The sequence below is a fragment of the Heptranchias perlo genome, chromosome 17 (assembly GCF_035084215.1).
Source record: "Heptranchias perlo isolate sHepPer1 chromosome 17, sHepPer1.hap1, whole genome shotgun sequence".
NCBI classification, from domain to species: domain Eukaryota; kingdom Metazoa; phylum Chordata; class Chondrichthyes; order Hexanchiformes; family Hexanchidae; genus Heptranchias; species Heptranchias perlo.
This window is the reverse complement of record NC_090341.1, coordinates 17,580,003-17,603,284: the sequence shown is the minus strand read 5'-3', so window position 1 is coordinate 17,603,284 and position 23,282 is coordinate 17,580,003. Positions and strand designations below refer to the sequence as shown.

Here is a 23,282-nt window from a genome sequence, read left to right as displayed (position 1 = left end):
GCTTAGATTATGGGGATGGTCCCAAAGGACTCGAGGACTGCAAATGTTACACCCTTGTTTAACAAGGGGAGAGTGATAAACCTGGCAATTACAGGCCAGTCAGCCTAAAGTCGGTGATGCGGAAACTTTTAAAGCCAATAATCCAGGACAAAATTAATGGGCACTTGGAAAAGTTTGGGCTAATAAATGAAAGTCAGCACGGATTTGTTAAGGGAAAATCGTGTTTGACTGACTTGATTGAGTTCTTTGATGAAGTAACAGAGAGTGTTGATGAGGGTAGTGCATTTGGTGTTGTGTACATGGACTTTTAAAAGGCATTTGATAAAGTACCACATAATAGACTTGTCAGCTAAATTGAAGCCCATGGGATTAAAGGGACAGTGGCAGCACGGATACAAAATTGGCTAAGTGATAGAAAGCAGAGAGTAGTGGTGAACGGTTGTTTTTTAGACTGGAGGGAAGTATACAGTGGTGTTCCCCAGGGGTCAGTATTAGGACCACTGCTCTTTTTGATATATATTAGTGACCTGGACTTGGGAATAGAGGGTATAATTTCAAAGTTTGTAGATGACACGAAACTTGGAAATGTAGTACACATTGTTGAGGATAATAACAAACTGGTGAAACGGGCAGACACATGGCAGAAGAAGTTTAACGCAGAGAAGTGTGAAGCGATACATTTTGGTAGGAAGAATAAGGAGAGGCAATATAAACTAAATGGTACAATTTTAAAGGGGGTGCAGGAAGAGAGAGATCTGGGTGTGTATGTACACAAATCTTTGAAAGTGGCAGGACAAGTTGAGAAGGCTGTTAAAATAGCAAATGGGGTATTTGGCGTTATTAATGGAGGCACAGAGCACAAAAACAAGGAAGTAATGCTAAACCTTTATAAAACACTGGTTAGGTCGCAGCTGGAATAGCGTGTTCAATTCTGGGCACCACACTTTAGGAAAGACATCAAGGCCTTAGAAAGGGTGCAGAAGAGATTTACTAGAATGGTACCAGGGTCGAGGGACTCCGGTTATATGGAGAGACTGGAGAAGCTGGAATTGTTCTCCTTAGAGCAGAGAAGGTTAAGAGTAGATTTGATAGAAGTGTTCAAAATCATGAACAGTTTTGATAGAGTAAATAAGGAGAACCTGTTTCCAGTGGCACAAGGCTCAGTAACCAGAGGACACAGGTTTAAGGTGATTGGCAACAGAGCCAGGGGCGACATGAGGAAACATTTTTTTATGCAGCAAGTTGTAATAATCTGGAATGCTCTGCCTGAAAGGATGGTGGAAGAAGATTCAATCGTAACTTTTGAAAGTGAACTGGATAAATACTTGAAGGGAAAAAATTTACAGGGCTATGGGGAAAGAGCAGGGGAATGGGACTAATTGAATATCTCTTTCAAAGAGCCGGCACAGGCACGATGGGCTGAATGGCCTCCTCCTGTGCTGCACCTATTATGAAACTATGATACTAGGGTCAGCATGGTTGGATCCAGGACATGAAGGTAATTCCTCCTTTTGTAAGGAGGAGATACTGCACTCTGGAGTGACAGAAAATAGTCTGCTGCAAGGAGGTTATTTCCCAAAAATATCTTAAAGTTAGCACCCATCAAGAACCTGATGTTTTGTATTAGCTCCAGTTGAGATTTCTTTAAAGTCAATAGAAACCAGGGGCAATGAAACAAACAATCTGAATTGTTGTCCTTGTAGCCTTAAGAGAAGCTCTCACTATAATAAGCACTTCTTTGACAAGACATGTAAAACCAACTAATTTGGAATTGAGGGCAACAAACAAAAACAAAGCAAAAAACAAACTCTGGCCACAATCATACATAGACAGCTACGCCATGCAAACAATGAGACCCCCCACTATGAAAATAAAAAAATTCCTACTGAAGCAAAGAATTCTGATGTAGCCAACTCACCTGATGACCGTGAAGGGTGTACAGTAACTTTCCCTCCAGCAAATCAAGTATCTTCAGTGTTGAATCATTAGATGCAGTGATGAGATAGTTTCCAGTTGGATGGAAAGAGAGGTAGTTTACCACAGCACTATGCACTGTAAGAAAATAAAGATTACCTAACTTAACGGTTTTCATTCTTTGAATGCAAGTATCCCACACACCAACAGGTTTTTTAAGGTAGAAAAGCCTGGCCATTTTGGAATTAAATGACCTCAGTTCACTCCACATTTCCCCTGTTCCTCACGCAGAAGAAGAAGCATACTCCACCCACTAAATACCATTATATTTTGACTCAGTCGCTGAGAAACAAAAGGAAGAGGTCAATACCAAATTTAAAGCAGCCTCATCAAGGAAATGATGGGATGACAGAGAGAGAGTTTGATCTGTGGATACCTACATTTGAAGAATGGAGGCAACCCAACATGACTGGTAATCTTTCCATCTTCAGTTGCCATCCTTCACAAACTAGCACTGACCTCGTAGTGCAATCAGGACAAGCAAATCCACTGCAAAGAACAAACTGCCTGACTGCTAGGAGAGACTGCCGAAACAAACACCCTGCATAGTAATAATACCACTTTGCAAAGGTGTGCAAGTTACTCCAATTCACAGCTATTTCAATAGAAACACGTTTTAAATCAGCCCATGAGGTAGCCAAGTGGACTGCCCCTTGACAGCCCAAAGGTTTTGTGCCATCTATGTGTTAACCGCATGGAATACATCCCACCATCCCATTTCACAAACTATTTTTATATAGAGATGGATTCACCAAGTGCCTTTCAGCTGTAAACTGCAGGATTTACAAACAAAATCCAGTGCAGTATAAATACAGCATTAATATATTATTCTCGCCCACTCTTATTTACTGTCTCTACTTTTCTCACTTTTTCCTCCTCTTTTCATCTACATTCCTTTTTCTCTCATTATAGCCTGTTCATTTTTGGTCCTTTTCTATCCTTCTTACTCTAGATTTTTCAGCCTTTATATTTTAAAGCATTCTCACATGAGCGTCCCAACTCCCTGTGCCTCAGAGAGCATCTTCACTGGCCTTTATATCTACGCAAGCTTTCAGTAACGAACTATAATAAATCCTGAAGTCAAAATCATAAGTTGTAGTACAAAGGGTTACACAGCAGTGAGATCAAAGGTTACATGGGTAGGGATATAAGTACTCCTTCTTCAATTCCATTTTAGGAACTGGATGAAAAACTTTTAAGTGGGAGAGTTTGAAGGTTGGCCTGCACTGTTTGAGCAGACAACAGTCTCCATGAGCAGCAAGGAAGCTATGTTCTAGGTAACAGTGCACGCTTTAATTCTTTCTCAGGGATCACATGATACCAGTTGATACATAGGCTGCAGGCAAAGTTGGTGATTACTCCTCAGTAGTACAACTGCTGCATTTGGAAGCTAATTAATTCCAATCAAAAACAAAGCAGTGCCCTCCATCCCCATGGTTTATAGCCTTTAATACTGGCTAGATTAACACATTATACCAGTTAAGGCAAGCACAATTCCAGGTTCTGAAGCTAGTATCAACATTAATGTCTGGAAGAGAAGTGCTGGAATAGAGCATGCCCTCAGGATGTTTTTTTTATTTTTCAAGAAGAAGAAGATGAGCCCCCACAAACTGGAGCCAATCGAATGCGCCATGGGCCAAGGACCCCAAGCAAATTTTTCACAATCTTAAATCACAATTTGACAACAGGAAAATAAGGCAACTCATTACTGTAGATAACACTGAACTGCTTGGACCATTCTGTACAACGTTTGAAACAGTTATACATGAAGTTACTGTTGCTCAACAACACCAACCAATGTCAGTCATTACATCACCAAAAGAAAAATTACTGAACACTAATAAATAGTCAAAAGGTCCATTAGGCTAGCACAGGCATCAAATAAATGAAAATAGGTTAAAAAGGCTTTTCGAAGCTAAACAACGCACTGCAAAGTTGAAACAATGACGGCACATTTCTGCCTTTCAGGTACAAACTAACTGGTGTTCTATGGGTACCGCATGCCCTCTATTCTGTGCAAGAACAATGGGGGGTGGGTAACGTGGGAGATGCCCTGATGTCAACATCAAAATCTAGTCAAAGGGATTTTTTTTTTTATTCGTTCACGGGATGTGGGCGTCGCTGGCAAGGCCGGCATTTATTGCCCATCCCTAATTGCCCTCGAGAAGGTGGTGGTGAGCCGCCTTCTTGAACCGCTGCAGTCCGTGTGGTGACGGTTCTCCCACAGTGCTGTTAGGAAGGGAGTTCCAGGATTTTGACCCAGCGACAATGAAGGAACGGCGATATATTTCCAAGTCGGGATGGTGTGTGACTTGGAGGGGAACGTGCAGGTGGTGTTGTTCCCATGCGCCTGCTGCGCTTGTCCTTCTAGGTGGTAGAGGTCGCGGGTTTGGGAGGTGCTGTCGAAGAAGCCTTGGCGAGTTGCTGCAGTGCATCCTGTGGATGGTGCACACTGCAGCCACAGTGCGCCGGTGGTGAAGGGAGTGAATGTTTAGGGTGGTGGATGGGGTGCCAATCAAGCGGGCTGCTTTATCTTCGATGGTGTCGAGCTTCTTGAGTGTTGTTGGAGCTGCACTCATCCAGGCAAGTGGAGAGTATTCCATCACACTCCTGACTTGTGCCTTGTAGATGGTGGAAAGGCTTTGGGGAGTCAGGAGGTGAGTCACTCGCCGCAGAATACCCAGCATCTGACCTGCTCTCATAGCCACAGTATTTATATGGCTGTTCCAGTTAAGTTTCTGGTCAATGGTGAACCCCAGGATGTTGATGGTGGGGGATTCGGCGATGGTAATGCCGTTGAATGTCAAGGGGAGGTGGTTAGACTCTCTCTTGTTGGAGATGGTCATTGCCTGGCACTTATCTGGCGCGAATGTTACTTGCCACTTATCAGCCCAAGCCTGGATGTTGTCCAGGTCTTGCTGCATGCGGGCTCGGACTGCTTCATTATCTGAGGGGTTGCGAATGGAACTGAACACTGTGCAGTCACCAGCGAACATCCCCATTTCTGACCTTATGATGGAGGGAAGGTCATTGATGAAGCAGTTGAAGATGGTTGGGCCTAGGACACTGCCCTGAGGAACTCCTGCAGCAATGCCCTGGGGCTGAGATGATTGGCCTCTAACAACCACTACCATCTTCCTTTGTGCTAGGTATGACTCCAGCCACTGGAGAGTTTTCCCCCTGATTCCCATTGACTTCAATTTTACTAGGGCTCCTTGGTGCTGTTCCTTTTGTGTTTTCTGAATATTCACATTTTACATTAAAATTACACTTAACAAAAATAAAAGGTAACATATGGACTTATTTTCAAACAAGCAGGTCTAAGAGTTTTATTGGCAATTAATTACTCAAGCTACATTTAATGCATATTCTGAAATAATTGCATAAGCCACGATGATCCACACACCTCCATTAACATGTCATCATATCCTACAACTCTTCCTTTCTGCTCACACATACACAGCTTACACGTATATACTGGGTATTCAATAAAGGCACTATAACCCATGTAACTTGCTTTGAGCACCTTGTGCCACATACCAACCCATGACTTTTGGCCTTTTCTCGTACGCCCTATATACCTTTCTCGAGCAAACTTTTCCTTCTGATTGCAGAATTTTCTAAATGCCTACATAACAAAGAAATATTCTTGCTGACAGTATGGCACTCATTTTCAGCCAGTAGGTGCAACTGGAATTCAAGATAATTAATTTCAGCTACTTTCTTCAAGGTGACGTTTCAAGGTTTGTATGGATCATTGGAAATGCCTTGGTATTAAGTCCACGGACAAAGACTGCACAACCCACAAATTTGGAGATATGCCCTGGAAGTAATTAATGTAGAATTTGTAGAACTGAACAAACAGATCTAATGTTGCAGTCCACCAAATAGTTATTGTAAACTCCTTTTCAGCTCCCAGCCCCTTCTACAAACTGAAAAAAAAATCAGAAAATTATTTGAAAGATTCCATCTACCTCAGGGTTCAGACAACTATTATAAACCCACTTAAGGTTTAATCTCATAGTTTATAATGATTCCTAGGTATTCATTATTTCATGTATATTTGTCTCCTTGCTATCTAAGATGCAAAACATAGAGAATGCTATCTACTTACCTCGATAATGTTGAAGAAGCTTATTCGTACGAATGTCCCAAACTTTTACAGTGTTGTCTGTTCCTGCTGCTGCAATACATGTGCCATTGGGATGAAAATCTACATAATTAACAAACCTTTAGGGAGAAAAGAAAGTAACTTTTAGTTGCTTTATTTTTCTCACCTTACCTGGAGGGAAAACTACAGGCATACAGCAAAATTATTTACTTTTATGCCTACATTAGGTAACATAACAAAGTGGAACAACTGAACCAGTCTGTAACAAAAGTTTCATGGTAGTTGATGGGAACATAGAAAGTTCGAGAAATTGAACTGGTTGGGAACTAGATAAAACAATGTCCTTTTACTTCTAGGACCTGATTAATGGGATAAATATCTCCTCTTCCTAGTGTGTTCCAAATTAAATAAATTTGAGCAGTCTCAACCCACCAACTTGTGAGCAGAAGTTCATAGAACAAAACTCTATACCATATTTCAGCACTCACTGGCAATTACACTCAAAGGCAACAAGGACAGCTGCTGTACAAAATGAAAAGCATCACATTGGTGCAGCAAACAGTGTTTTTCTAAGATTGGGTCAAGTACATTGTCCCAAGAGAGTAAAACCTTGTATGTAATCCATGTTATAGCTGACTAAGGGATGTTTGTACAAAAAAAGTTCAATGTCCCAGCCCTCATCATGCTAAGCACACAAAACTCCCCAAGTATAAACTCAATGCATTAAAAAAGCAGAAGTCTATTGGGCACAATATTTGGTAACATAACAAGCCTAGGGTTCATAAAGAAAATTTCTGTCGCTAAATTTAGTTTACTGGGTATATCACAAGCACTCTCTTCATCTGCTACATTTTGTAAAGTGGTAAAGCAAAGCTTAAACTGTAAACTACACACAGGTTCATTAATAAGATATGCAGTAGCAAAGGTAAAACAGCAGATGACAGTAGTTTACCAAACATATCTATTCTCACCGAATAAAGAAAATAATAAACATGATCCCTTGCCTATTTCCCATGTAGCTAAAGGAAATCAAAAATGTATTTCTGAAATTCAACAACAGTCAAACCACTGTGGGCTAATAAAAGTAAGACCTAAATCCACTTATCATCTTATTGCAAATTTATTTAATCTTAATAGACCATCTCCAGGTGACAAGGCAAGCTTCAGATGACATCAATCCAAATTGGTTTTGTAAAGAACCACTATTATTACATAAAAGCTAACTAATGCCATGCCAGCTAGTTTACCCTTAGCAACAGATACACTGGTATAGTGAAATGCACAGCCCCCAGTCTGGGTTTTTTCTAAAGTTATTTCTTTAAGCAAACCTGCTTTAACCCTCAGAATACCGCAACAAAAAGACAAAACAAAAATGCACCATGGAAATGTCAGATTGTCACATCTGTCACATGTTAGAATGTACGGAAGGTACCTTCTTCCAAGTTCCTCTCTTTCTTTCAGGGGAAGCTCCACATCCTTCATATGGGAGTAACTTCACCACATGGACTGCAGCGGTTCAAGAAGGCAGCTCACCATCACCTTCTCAAGGGCAATTAGGGATGGACAATAAATGCTGGCCTAGGCAACAACACCCACATCCCATGAATGAATTTTTTAAAATCCCGCACCAGCTTTTTTTTTTATTCGTTCATGGAATGTGGGCGTTGCTGGCAAAGCCAGCATTTATTGCCCATCCCTAATTGCCCTTGAGAAGGTAGTGGTGAGCTGCCTTTCTTATTATGACTTTTTGCAGCGAGATTGTACAACTGACTGGCTTGCGAGGCCATTTCAGAGGGCGATTAAGAATCAACCACATTGCTGTGGGTCTGGAGTCACATATAGGCTAGACCGGGTAAGGACGGCAGAGTATCCTTCCCTAAAGGATATTAGCTCACAACAGCACAATGGAAATCAGTAACTAACCATGCAAGAAAATCATGGATGCAAACCTACATCACACCACTCCACTGCACTGTGCGACAGTGCAAGCAATACGGTGTAACAATTATTCAACATTTAATATGCTAAATATTTATTGTTTACAAACAAACATACATAATTAAAAATCTCACCCTCCATGTTCATAAAATGAATGTATACATTCTCTAGTAGCTTTATCCCAAATTTTAATAGTTTTATCATCACTGGCAGAAACAATGAGCCGTCCATCTGGAGAAAATCTAGAAATTAATAACAAAAAATACAGTTTAATAATAAAAAAAGAGGAAGCACCCCAATTCCAACCAGTACTAAATCTGAATAGAAGTGCAATCTGAAATTACAAAAATAAACCTCCCTCAAACATAATGTACACCTCAGATGTGCAAGGTTTTCTCTATGCTCTTGATGTGAAAACTGTTGTACATGACCTCTGTGCTAGCTTTTATTTCCTCTGAATAAAAGAAAGTGATTTACACTAACACAATTATACAAGATTTTTAACTGAAATGACACTGTATAAAAAGGCAGCATCTTATACACAATTTTACAGTAGTTCAATTATACTCTGTCCATATACATAGCCTACCGATTTAAACATATTATAAAAAGACCCTTTAATAGTGACCTATCCTAATCTGTTAATGAATCCAAATATCACTAACCAAAAAGAACAACCCACAAAAGAAGGGAAAATAAAATCAGCCAGTCATATGAAAAAAAAGAGATCCTCCCACCCCATTTTTAATGTTATTTTTTGCCCCTCACTTTCTAGATTTCATGAGGCCACTGGTCAAGCATGTGAATAAGCAAATTAGTCTCAGGACTCAGCTAATATTGCTCTAAATTGGCCACAAGGAAGTAGAAAAGACCTGTTTTGGTATGGTGCATTCTACAAGCTTCCTCCTTCCCTCATATTTCAACTACCTTCACTTTATTTAGTGGCTCCCCAGGGTTTAAACTGAGATCCAAACTCACCAAATAAGGAATGGTGAACAGAAATTCTAGTATAGCATTAAAAAAAATTTTTAAATGAGCACAATATAGTGAACATATTCTAACTTCCTGCAAATGAAAGAGAAGAAATTTGCAACATGTGGAAAAAAGAAGAAACTAAGCAGGATCACTTTCCGCATTATTAAAATGTACATCAACATTGGGAGTGTTACTGAAATCAAGTAAAACTCAAATCACCCCACCCTCACAAGGAACACTGGTACAGAGGACAGAGTTTCTGTGAAAATGCAAGTTTTATTATAGAACTGTTATCAAGTGTCTGCAGTCACACAAAAACTAACCTGTGCATCCAAAGATGTGCACCATATAGAGGAATACCAACCTGATAGTTTTGCCCCCCTCTCTATAACAGTATGACTACTATCATTTAAGTACTTACTTGGCACATCGAACCCAATTTATGTGCTGGCTCAGAGAAAAAAGAAACTTCTGCCGATGAACTGTCCAAACTTTGATGGTTTTGTCATCAGAAGCTGTAACCAATGATTGTCCATCACTAGAGAACTGAACACTTCGTATGGTTCCTGTGTGAGCTTTTAACACTGTTGACTCGCCTTTCCTAGAAAGAAACGGTAGCAATGGGGAAAATCCAGTGAGTCCATGAAAAGCAGTACTATGTACTACACAGCCAACATGTTCACAGATTACATGTCCAATTATTGACTAGATTCATTTCTCCAAAAGGAACTTCTCTTCCTATCACCCAGACCACTATCATTTCCCAAGTTCCCAGTACTTTCTAACTTCAAGAAAATAGCTGCGTGCCATAATCAAGTTCACAAACAAAAGGGGAGTAACTTCAACCCTCAAGAACGGGTAGGTTGGGGGCGGGTGGGTGGTTAAAATAACAGCTTTTTGCAGCGGGACCGCATCCCGGCTCCAACACGCCCACTTCCGGGTTTGACCCCGGGGTGTTTGGATGCACGCGCACAACAGACACAGGAAGTCCCGTCCCCACTTAAAGCCGGCAGGCCGATACTTGAAGGGGCAATGTACCTCATTGAAATAGTTGAGGTACTTAAGTTTTTGTGTATTACAAAAGCAAAATGAATTTAAGCTTCCCTTTTCAGGTTTCCCATCACTTCTGATTCAGGTGAAGGGAAAGCAAGTGGAAAGGGCTGGATCCATGAGGTGAGTGCCCCTATTGCACTGCTTGTGGGCCCGGAGGAGCAGGGGTGCTTCATCCAGGCCCAACAAGCTCATCTGACACGACATGACCACGCAATCAGCCGACCCATCCCCCCACCCCCGCCCCGATCCCGATGCTGGCTGGACACCCCCCACCTCCCCCGCCCCGATCCCGATGCTGGCTGGACATCCCCCCCTCCCCCGCCCCGATCCCGATGCTGGCTGGACATCCCCCCCTCCCCCGCCCCGATCCCGATGCTGGCTGGACATCCCCCCCTCCCCCGCCCCGATCCCGATGCTGGCTGGACATCCCCCCCTCCCCCGCCCCGATCCCGATGCTGGCTGGACATCCCCCCCTCCCCCGCCCCGATCCTGATGCTGGCTGGACATCCCCCCCCTCCCCCCCCCACCCTGATCCCGATGCTGGCTGGACATCCCCTCTCCCCTCCCCCGATCCCGATGCTGGCTGGACATCCTCCCCTCCCCCGCCCCGATCCCGATGCTGGCTGGACATCCCCCCTCCCCTCCCCCGCCCCGATCCCGATGCTGGCTGGACATCCCCCCCTCCCCCGCCCCGATCCCGATGCTGGCTGGACATCCCCCCCCTCCCCCGCCCCGATCCCGATGCTGGCTGGACATCCCCCCCCTCCCCCGCTCCGATCCCGATGCTGGCTGGACATCCCCCCCTCCCCCGCCCCGATCCCGATGCTGGCTGGACATCCCCCCCTCCCCCCGATCCCGATGCTGGCTGGACATCCCCCCCTCCCCCCCCCGATCCCGATGCTGGCTGGACATCCCCCCTCCCCCGCCCCGATCCCGATGCTGGCTGGACATCCCCCCCTCCCCCGCCCCGATCCCGATGCTGGCTGGACATCCCCCCTCCCCTCCCCCGATCCAGATGCTGGCTGGACATCCCCCCCTCCCCCGCCCCGAGCCCGATGCTGGCTGGACATCCCCTCTCCCCTCCCCTGCCCTGATCCCGATGCTGGCTGGACATCCCCCCTCCCCCGCCCCGATCCCGATGCTGGCTGGACATCCCCCCTCCCCCGCCCCGATCCCGATGCTGGCTGGACATCCCCTCTCCCCTCCCCTGCCCCGATCCCGATGCTGGCTGGACATCCCCCCCTCCCCTCCCCCGATCCCGATGCTGGCTGGACATCCCCCCTTCCCCGCCCCGATCCCGATGCTGGCTGGACATCCACCCCTCCCCCGCCCCGATCCCGATGCTGGCTGGACAACCCCCTCCCCCGCCCCGATCCCGACTGGACATCCCCCCTCCCCCGCCCCGATCCCGATGCTGGCTGGATATCCCACACTCCCCCGATCCCGATGCTGGCTGGATATGGATATCCCACAACCCCCTGATCCCGATGCTGGCTGGACATCCCACCCCCCCCCCCCACCCCGATCCTGATGCTGGCTGGACATTCCCCACCACCTCCCCCCCGATCCCGTGATGGCTGGACATTGGACATTCCCCACCCCCCACCCCCCCCAATCCCGATGCTGGCTGGAGCCCTCCCCCACCCCATCCCCCAATCCAGATGATGGCTGGAGCCTCCCCACCGATCCAGATGCTGGCTGGACACCCACCCCCGATGCTGGTCGGGCCCAACCCCAACCCCCCCAATCCCGATGCTGGCTGGATCCCCACATGACTGGACGCCCACCCGATGTCAATGCTGGCGAGACCTCCCCCACCGACCCTGATGCTGGCTGGACGCCCCCGATGTTGTCCACATCCCCCCACCACCCCGCTTCACTCCCCCTCCCTCCGATTTGTTCCAGAGCCCACTAACTTTCTCTCTCCCTCCCTCCTGTCCCCTCTCTGATTCACTGCTCTTTTCCCTTCCAACTAGCAGCCAGCCTGCCAATCTGACTGCCTGGCACACGGGAAACCCGGAAGCACAGATACTTACCTTCAATTGAGTAGTGGTCGCAGATTGCGACGCAGTCATTTGGCTTCCGGGTTCCCCATGCGAATATGTAGGGAGGGGCTGGGTTCCCGGCTCAGAGTTAAAATCATGCCCAAGGCATCCACTTAAACTTATAGAAGACATCATTTATAATTAATGGAAACACTCCAATATAAAATTCAAAATCTTTTTTTCAGTATGCTACATCTATAAAGAATAAAGATGAGGCCTCATATTTGAGTAAACTGCTTCCACCCCCACATCCTTTGGGAGAAAAAAGTGGTTGCCCTCCATAGGCAATGAATAGTGGTGGTGGAAGGGGAAGAAAATGTGCTGAAAACCAAACATATTGGGCCAGAATTTATTGTAGCTGGCGAACGAACAACGCCCGCCGTTCGTTAGACTTGCTCTTGCCCGTTTAATTACCATGAGAATTTGCACGGCAAGTTGCTGCAAGTGGGAGATCGAACTGGCACGGCACCCTCTACAGGGCATCTGGGACCTGTGTGAACAGGGCATGCAACTATGTATCTCCTTAACCAATCAGATGGAAGGATTGAGGATTGAACAGCGCAGAGTCTGAATAGTGAATTCAATGTCAAATCAGGTACACAAAGCAAAAGAGAGAGAGGAAAAGAAAGATTGGATTAAGAGAGAGAGAGAAAAAAAGACATGAAAATCTCCAACAATTAAAAGCTGAAGGAATGACACTCCACACTTATAATAGTTGATTTTCAGTGCCAGACAGGTTGTTTGGCAGTAATTAAGACTTACCATGCCATTAAAAAGGGTACTTATATTGAAATGGACAAGCCCTAACTTTCTGTGGCGAGTTTAGTTCCTATCTACCAGACAAGTACAGGAACTTCTCGCCATTCAATGCATCTGAATGGTGAGTCAAATAGCGAGATGGCATTTTCGCGAAGCTAATGGCGGAGCAGCGCATCACGGACAGCAATTTCTGGATTTTCACGTCTAACCATGCATCTGCCCTCGCCTGAAGTTGCTGTGAAATTTGTGCATAAATTTGCGCCGTTAGCCTCACTGTTACTTTGACAGTAAATTGTAGCCCACTATCTTATAGTTTCCCAGCCTCAGAAATGATGCATAAATGCCTGCTATGATCAAGTAACCAGCCAATAAATTCATGGCAACATTTTTTAAAAATATAACATGGGGCAGCAGGAGAGAGATTGGAAGATAACTCCTTGAATTCAGACACAAATCAAATTTCAATCCAGAAACATACTTGCTAAGTTCACTTCTCCACTTTCTAAAAATAATGGTTTATGGTTTTAATTTTTTAAATGTTTTATATAGGTTGCCATATTGAGGAATAATTAAATGCCTCTGGACAGATCGTGAGAATGAGTCAGCCATAAGAGTTACTTTTCCACTTTGTTCAATAGTTCTTTTAATATCCCTCGTGTCAATTAATCTTTGTTACATTCGGTAAACTTATGCAGTGAATCAGGTCATGCTCACCAAACACCTTTGTGGAATTTTAATGAGTGTGTGATGCAATTGCAAAGTATTCTTTTAGAACATGAAATACTTCTTCAGATTACAACCTACATAGTATGATTCAATATGAATACAAAAATTATTTATTATCCAAGTAAAATTGGAAAATAAAACCTTTAACCCATTGGCTCAACTTTTAAACAAATTTAATAGTCCAATATGTCCATGTGCTATTAATACACTTGGCGTTAATGATCTGTACTATCGATAGTGTGACTACTGACAGAGTGGCATGAGGATAGGCATATTAGAAAATCTTTTCCTCAATTTCGTGATCATGTTTGTTTGTTTTTATTTTTCTCAACCACCTGTATTGTTGCAGTGAATTTCCTTTCATTGCTCAAATGGTTTTAAAACCTGGGTATAGAAGGGATCTCAATTATCGTCCCATTACCCAGGAGAATTTTCAGAGGAGTCAGGTGACTGGCGGACCGCTGCACAGGGCACAGAGAGTGAGCAGCACACTGATCCGTTGTTCAGGGTAGCAGAGGAGCCGCCTACATACAGTTTCTTATCAAATCTATCAGTGAGTTATTTTCAAGTTCATAACAGATTTTGAAAAGAGACGGACGGCAAGGAGAACAATTTGTTCAAGGGATCTGACAGCAGTGGCATCAGCTGGGTCAGATTCCTAGGGATCAACAAGAGGAGTGCACTGATCAGCTGTTATGGGGAGCAAAACAAGTTCTTCCATTTGGCTCTACTTACACACTGTTATTCTCAATTTTTTTGTCTGCTCAAAAATAGTTCAACCAATCCGAAAAGAATAGTCCTTCCAGCACCAGCTGATCTTGCTAGCCGAAGCAGGACATGAAAGGCAAGTAAAAGAAGAGAAAATCCAGGCAGCCTCAGCTCCCACTGGTCTTCTGTTTTGTATGAAGCTTTTCATAGATACTCAAGTGCACTTATAATTGAGGCTGCACTGTATATACAATGTTAAAAAGTTACTTGCTATTTACGAAATAAATTTTTTTTAAAAACCTCTTACCAAATACTATTGTTTATACTCAAACCAAAGGGCATTAATTATAACTATTTCCTAGAAGATCTCTGGTGGCATTGCTCACGTTATAAGAGCAGGGAGTTTATGCCAAGTAGTTCTACTAAGGAAACTAAATTATTAACTTCGGGGATAGCCCTGGGAACTGGGAGCACTTGGAAGGGGGCCCAGGATCTGGCAATGCTGGAATCAGCCTCACGGTCTGGAAGCACTGGCAGGGACTCCCAGGGCTCCCGTAACACCAGAAAAGCAGGGTCTGCGAACTTTGGGGCTGGTCCTGTTATCTGGAATAACTGGGAGAAGGGTCCTGTGATCTGTAAGCAATGAGGAGGGTAGTCTCAGATTGTGAGAGCTTTGGAGGAGGTTTTGAGATCAGGAAGAACTGGCAATGTGGTTTGTGAATACTGAGTAGGAGTTTTGGGTCAAGGGGGAAAAATGTCTCTAGAAGTCCAGCAGGGCTCAGGTCAGATTAAAACAGATTAGCTGGTCATTTATCTCACTACAGTTTGTGGGACCTTGCCACGGTTTCCCTACATTACGACAGTGACAACACTTCAAAAGTAATTAATTGGTTGTGAAGTGGTTCTGAACATCCTGAGGTCATAAAAGGCATACATAAATGCAAGTTCTTTCTTTAATATGAGGAAATTATGCAACTCCAGCCTGTTGTTTTTTACCCATTAATGGTAATAGCAGAAAATCACAGCTGGGGGGCTGTGCAATTTTGTGACGTGATGAGAAAACTGATGTTGAAAATCCCTTCTATTGTGACATAATTTCTTCACCCCAGTAATGGAATGATACATTGTGCACAACATTTTAGCTACCCCCGTCCACGCCCACCACAATGAGCATCGTTTTGGTTATTTGAACCCCATCTTCAACTGAGCAGCTTTTTGTAGATGCCCTCCCCCGCACTGAGCACTGTTTTCCAAATCTGGACCAGCCTTTTCCCTGCCGTCCCATTTTGCACCGCCCCCCCCACCCCACCAAACTGAGCAATTTTCTGAAAAAGCTCAAAGCCCCCCTCCCCCGGCAACATTTTCCAAATAAAATCCATATTTCCAAATTATTTTCTAAAATAAATAGAAATTTAAGATAAAATACTGACAGACTTAGAAAGTGAAAAAAAGACTAAGCACCAGGCCTGGAAGGACTTCAGGCAAGGGTACTTACCAGAAGTGGCCAGCAAAATCAGCCACATCTTCAAAGGAATCATAGAATCATAGAAGTTTACAACATGGAAACAGGCCCTTCGGCCCAACATGTCCATGTCGCCCAGTTTATACCACTAAGCTAGTCCCAATTGCCTGCACTTGGCCCATATCCCTCTATACCCATCTTACCCATGTAACTGTCCAAATGCTTTTTAAAAGACAAAATTGTACCCGCCTCGACTACTGCCTCTGGCAGCTCGTTCCAGACACTCACCACCCTTTGAGTGAAAAAATTGCCCCTCTGGACCCTTTTGTATCTCTCCCCTCTCACCTTAAATCTATGCCCCCTCGTTATAGACTCCCCTACCTTTGGGAAAAGATTTTGACTATCTACCTTATCTATGCCCCTCATTATTTTATAGACTTCTATAAGATCACCCCTCAACCTCCTACTCTCCAGGGAAAAAAGTCTCAGTCTATCCAACCTCTCCCTATAAGTCAAACCATCAAGTCCCGGTAGCATCCTCGTAAATCTTTTCTGCACTCTTTCTAGTTTAATAATATCCTTTCTATAATAGGGTGACCAGAACTGTACACAGTATTCCAAGTGTGGCCTAACGAATGTCTTGTACAACTTCAACAAGACATCCCAACTCCTGTATTCAATGTTCTGACCAATGAAACCAAGCATGCTGAATGCCTTCTTCACCACCCTATCCACCTGTGACTCCACTTTCAAGGAGCTATGAACCTGTACTCCTAGATCTCTTTGTTCTATAACTCTCCCCAACGCCCTACCATTAACGGAGTAGGTCCTGGCCCGATTCGATCTACCAAAATGCATCACCTCACATTTATCTAAATTAAACTCCATCTGCCATTCATCGGCCCACTGGCCCAATTTATCAAGATCCCGTTGCAATCCTAGATAACCTTCTTCACTGTCCACAATGCCACCAATCTTGGTGTCATCTGCAAACTTACTAACCATGCCTCCTAAATTCTCATCCAAATCATTAATATAAATAACAAATAACAGCGGACCCAGCACCGATCCCTGAGGCACACCGCTGGTCACAGGCCTCCAGTTTGAAACACAACCCTCTACAACCACCCTCTGTCTTCTGTCGTCAATCCAATTTTGTATCCAATTGGCTACCTCACCTTGGATCCCGTGAGATTTAACCTTATGTAACAACCTACCATGCGGTACCTTGTCAAAGGCTTTGCTAAAGTCCATGTAGACCACGTCTACTGCACAGCCTTCATCTATCTTCTTGGTTACCCCTTCAAAAAACTCAATCAAATTCGTGAGACATGATTTTCCCCTCACAAAACCATGCTGACTGTTCCTAATCAGTCCCTGCCTCTCCAAATGCCTGTAGATCCTGTCTCTCAGGATACCCTCTAACAACTTACCCACTACAGATGTCAGGCTCACCGGTCTGTAGTTCCCAGGCTTTTCCCTGCCGCCCTTCTTAAACAAAGGCACAACATTTGCTACCCTCCAATCTTCAGACACCTCACCTATAGCTGTCGATGATTCAAATATCTCTGCTAAAGGACCCGCAATTTCCTCCCTAACCTCCCATAACGTCCTGGGATACATTTCATCAGGTCCCGGAGATTTATCTACCTTGATGCGCGTTAAGATTTCCAGCACCTCCCTCTCTGTAATATGTACACTCCTCAAGACATCACTATTTATTTCCCCAAGTTCCCTAACATCCATGCCTTTCTCAACCGTAAATACCGATGTGAAATATTCATTTAGGATCTCACCCATCTCTTGTGGTTCCGCACATAGATGACCTTGTTGATCCTTAATCATTAGAAATGAGAAGTAGTGCCCAAGGATTGAAAAACAGCTAATATAACACCAATTGTTAAGGCGGCGTATAGGGATGGCATGGGGAAACAACAGACCAGTGAGGCTAACATCTGTTGTGGGTTAAGTATTTGAAGGCATCCTGAAGGCGGGGATAATGAGTTTAGTTCGGTAAAAGGCAGTCTGCCTGATAAATTTACAAACAGAAATTCTGCGTATCTGATGTATTTAGATTTCAGCAGTTAGCCCATGAGGCAGGAAGTATAAGAGGTAAGCTTCTCAGGGCGATTGAAGATTGGCTAAAGGAGAGAAAGCAAAGGGTGGATGTGAATGGAGTTACATCAATATGGCAAGGGATCACAAGCAAGGTGCCACAAGGATCAGTGCTGGAGCCATTACGCATATAAATGATTTGGAGCTGGGCAAGAAAACAGATCTGTGTAAAGGTGCAGATCATAACAATTTAGGAACACGCCAACTAAATACGAAAGGGATTTGGATAGGTTGGGAGATGTGCTGATGAGTGGCAAATGGCATTTAATACGAACAAATACAAGGTAATGAGACTAGGGAAGCATGAACAATGAGAATATAAACTAAATAGCTCTTGAAGGATATAGAAGTAATAGTAGTTAACTCACAGCAGCAGTAAGAAAAGCTAACCGGATGTTGGCATGTATAGCAACAAGGATAACGAACAATTCCCAGGAGGTGATAGTGAGTCTTTATAGTGCAGCCACAACTGAAGCAACGTGTACAACTCTGGTTATGACTCTATAGGCTACGGACCAAATGCTGGAATATGGGATTAGAGTAGACAGGGCTGATGGCCGGCGCGGACACGATGGGCCGAAGGGCCTCTATCCGTGCTGTATAACTCTATGACTCTATGACTACAGCAAGGATATCCAGGCATTGGATTCAGTGCAGAATAGGGCAACCAAACCTATAACCAGCTCAAGATATTGAGCTACAAGAAGTTGAAGAGCCTGGAATTGTTTACTCTGAAAAAGGGAAGGCTATTGGAAAATATTATTTAAATATTCAAATTTCTTAATGGAACGGATAAATTGAAAGTCACTAATATACTTGAGATTGTGGCAACCTCTGGAATTAACAAACACAGGCTCAAGCTTAGAAGAGGGAAGGAGTCTAGACAGTTTACAGAGGGTGGTGATGGTGTAGAATGGACTACTCAGGAAGGGAGACAATGTGGAAAAATTTAAAGAGAGAATTCCCTCTACACCTTCATCCCCCACCAGGACGGCCGACAGGCCCTCTGCTTCTTCCTTGAATGGAGACCCAACCAGGCCCCATCCACTACCACCCTCGTCTGCCTGGCTGAACTTGTTCTTACGTTGAATAACTTCTCCTTTGATTCCACTCACTTTCTCCAAATAAAAGGTAGCACTATGGGAACCCGTATGGGTCCTAGCTATGCCTGCCTTTTTGTGGGATTCGTGGAACATTCCTTGTTCCAGTCCTACTCAGGTCCCCTCCCTCACCTTTTCTTCCAGTACATTGATGACTGTATTGGTGCCGTTTCCTGCTCTCGCCCCGAACTGGAAAATTTCATCAACTTTGTTTCCAATTACCACTCTTTCGTCGCCTTCACATGGTCCATCTCCGACTCTTCCCTTCCCTTCCTCGACATCACTATCTCCATTTCTGGGGATAGATTGTCAACCAATATCTATTATAAGCCCATTGAATCCCACAGCTACCTTGACTACACTTCCTCCCACCCAGTTTCCTATTAGGACTCTATTCCCTTCTCCCAGTTTCTCAGTCTCCATCGCATCTGTTCTGACGTTGCCACCTTCCACACCAGTGTTTCTGATATGTCTTCCTTTTTCCTCAACCGGGGATTCCCCTCCACTGTAGTTGACAGGGCCCTCGACCATGTTCATCCTATTTCCCGCACTTCTGCCCTCACCCCTTTCCTTCCCTCCCAGAACCATGATAGGGGCCCCCTTGTCCTCACCTTCCACTCCACCAGCCTCCACATTCAACGGATCATCCTCCACCATATCCACCACCTCCAGCGTGATCCCACCACCAAACACATCTTCTCCTCCCCTCCCCTTTCAGCATTCCGAAGGGACCGCTCCCTCCGCGACACCCTGGTTCACTCTTCCATCACCCCCAACACCCGCTCTCCTCCCCATGGCACCTTCCTGTGCGAGTGCAAGAAATACAGCACCTGCCCTTTCACCTCTTCCCTTCCCACTGTCCAGGGCCCCAAACATTCCTTCCAGGTGAAACAGCGATTTACTTGTACTTCTTTCAATTTAGTATACTGTATTTGCCGCTCACAATGCGGTCTCCTCTACATTGGGGAGACCAAACGCAGATTGGGTGATTGCTTTGCTGAACGCCTCCGCTCTGTCTGCAAGTGTGATCATGACCTACTGGTCGCTTGCCCTTTTAATTCCCCGTCCCACTCCCACTCTGACCTCCGCCTCTTGCACTGTTCCAATGAAGCTCACCTTTTGATTAGGCACTTTACAACCTTCTGAACTCAACACTGATTTCAATAACTTCAGATCATAACCACTGCTCCCATTTTTTCGGACAGCAAGTCCTGGTAATGTTTCTGATGTTGCCATTTACAGCTCCTCTAGACCCATCTTTTGTTTTTTTACTTATCCCATTACTACCCTCCGTGCATTGAACCATCATCCCTTTTGTCATTTAATCACTCCTGCCCTCCACCCTATCAGAGACCTTCCCTTTTGTTAGGAACATAGGAACATAGGAACAGGAGTAGGCCATTCAGCCCCTCGTGCCTGCTCCACCATTTGATAAGATCATGGCTGTTCTTTTCTCCCCTCCCTCCCCCTCCTTTCCCTTGCCCTGTACTTGCTTAAAAACTGTTTTATGTTCAACTTCTTCCAGTTCTGACAAATGGTCATCCACCTGAAACATTAACTCTGTTTTTTTCTATGCACATGCTGCCTGACTTGCTGAGTATTTCTAGCATTTTCTGTTTTTATCCCAGTAAATCAAACATCTTACACAGGAACACAGCAAAAATTCCTTCTCCAAAAATATATACTGAAGATTATAATGAGTTATTTACAGATCAGTAATGAATTTCACAACAGTAGCTTGTACTGACCCATGAATAAGATTCACAATGAACATATATTCCACAAACCTTCCTTAATTTTGCACTCAGATTTTTACAGCCTTGAATCACACACATCTATGTAACCAAAAGTCTTTCCCATGCCTTACAGTCACACAATAGAGGTAAATATCAGTCACACTTGAAATCCTGGTAAGGGAACTACTAATGGACAACTGGTAAGCAACAAAGAACAGCAATGAACAACCACACCACACACCAAAAAGATACGAAAGAACAACCGGCAAGCAACACTGAAAACACTTTTTGAAGGTGCTTTCAGTGGCCATCTTCTCAGTAACCCAAAAATTTAGTCCTAACATAGTAATATGAAATAACTCTCAAAAGAAATGACTAAACTTATCCATAAACTGGCGTATTTTATCCAAGATATTGCAATAACAACTTTCCTCTGCAGAGGTCTTTCCTTTTCCCTGAAACACGATTTGGTTCTAAGAGCTTGCAGTGTTTTCCTGAGCTTTTTTACTCATACTACCTGGTATCAGAGGGTGTTAGATCTCAGTTTGCAGCCTGTGTCAATTAAGAAGCTGCCGTTTTGATGCCTGACAAAACCTCACTCTCCACTGCTGAAAAGAATTAAAGTCATGAGATCATCCATTACTGAAATCTTTACTGCCAAGAGAAATTTTTAAAAATAGGCTGGACTTTACTTCAGCATCACTCCTGCCAGCACAGCAGAGTGATGGAATACTCTCCACTTGTCTGGATGAGTGCAGCTCCAACAACACTCAAGAAGCTCGACACCATCCAGGACAAAGCAGCCCGCTTGATTGACACCCCATCCACCACCCTAAATATTCACTCCCCTCACCACTGGCGCACTGTGGCTGCAGTGTGTATCATCGACAGGATGCACTGCAGCAACTCGCCAAGGCTTCTTCGACAGAACCTCCCAAACCTGCAACCTCCACCACCTAGAAGGACAAGGGCAGCAGGCACATGGGAACAACACCACCTACACATTCCCCTCCAAGTCACACACCATCCCGACTTGGAAATATATCGCTGTTCCTTCATCGTCGCTGGGTCAGAATCCTGGAAGTCCCTTCCTAACGGCACTGTGGGAGAACCTTCACCACACAGACTGCAGCGGTTCAAGGCGGCGGCTCACCACCACCTTCTCAAGGGCAATTAGGGATGGGCAATAAATGCTGGCCTTGCCAGCGACACCCACATCCCATGAACATATAAAACAAAAAGCACAGAAGTGAGCAGATAATTTGAGATGTGATTAAGTGGTACTGGTCTGGAAAGATTGCTAACCAGAACACTGGGAACATTCCTTGCTCTTCAATTAGAATCATAGGATTTTTATCATCCACCTGAACCACTGGAATGGACAGACAGGGCCTCAGTTTAACATCTTCTGCAAATGACTACACTCTGACAATGCAGCCTTCCCTTCGTTCTGCATTGGATTGTTAGCCTAGATTATGCACTACAGGAAGAGAAAGAATATTTTTTGTTCATGAACAATGCCATGGATATTAATTATATGTTATTTAATAATAAATTCTGGGTTAAATGATATAATCATCCCGTTGTAAAACAACACATCTTCCAACTCAGTAAGCAATGCCACAGGAGATCTGCCAGTTTCCTATAAATCTCAGTAGATAACAATTGAAGAAGTACATCAATTTTTTGAGAATATATCCGTCTACTCACTGAACATTTACCAGGACCCGGAAAGAATTAATGCTTTTAATGCTATTGTTCCATTTGTGCATCCTATTAAGGGCTCTAAATAAAATGGCATTTATTTTAAATCAAGTCACACATTGTTAGAATTGTTACATCAAACACTTGAAAAATAACTACAATCCCACATTTTTAATCGAAGAGCACAAGTTCAAAGTCTGTATGTGAAAACAAACTGATTTTAAGTCCACGCTGCTAAATATAGCTACTACATCTCTTTATCACAGGCCATTATTGTTACATTTACTTTCTAAACTTCTATTTCAATACTCTATGTTGCCCAGCAACAACCTATAAGTACTTTCAGACCTTTTAATTTAATCAACAACCCTCTTGGTCTTGAATCTTTCCATATATGGATTATGGTGATTTTACCAGGATTCAACATTGTGATGCCCACAAGACTTAATCCTCAGCACCCCATACAGCACATTAGCCCATACAAAATAGATCTTACAGACTTACTGTATCCTTCAAACGAAGCTGAATAAGTGAGCGGCAGACAAATATCAACTTTTCATTTTCACTAAAGGGGCAAAATTGCCAACAAGTTTTATTTTTAATCCAAATGTTGCCATAAGACCATAAGAGATAGGAGCAGGAGTAGGCCATTTGGCCCCTCGAGCCTGCTCCGCCATTCAATGAGATCATGGCTGATCTGATTTTTACCTCAATTCCACTTTCCCGCCTTTTCCCCAGAACCTTTGATTCCCTTGCTGATCAAAAATTTGTCTAACTCAGCCTTGAATGTATTCAATGATTCAGCCTCCACAGCTTTTTGGGGTAATGAATTCAAAGATTCATGATCCTCTGGGAGAAGAAATTCCTCCTCATTTC

At 44.0% G+C, this 23,282-nt stretch overlaps 1 protein-coding gene across 4 annotated transcripts in view; it reads right to left on the bottom strand.

Annotated features, from left to right (window-relative positions):
* LOC137334120 (POC1 centriolar protein homolog A-like) overlaps positions 1-23,282 on the bottom strand; it is a 115,787-nt gene that overhangs the window by 72,205 nt on the left and 20,300 nt on the right. For all 4 annotated transcript variants that reach the window (XM_067998638.1, XM_067998639.1, XM_067998637.1 and 1 more), the window contains exons 4-7: positions 9,420-9,599; positions 8,158-8,265; positions 6,089-6,204; positions 1,919-2,052 (exon numbers count right to left, since the gene is read on the bottom strand). In XM_067998638.1, coding sequence (XP_067854739.1) covers positions 1,919-2,052; positions 6,089-6,204; positions 8,158-8,265; positions 9,420-9,599 — 538 coding nt within the window. The remainder of the gene's footprint in view (positions 1-1,918; positions 2,053-6,088; positions 6,205-8,157; positions 8,266-9,419; positions 9,600-23,282) is intronic.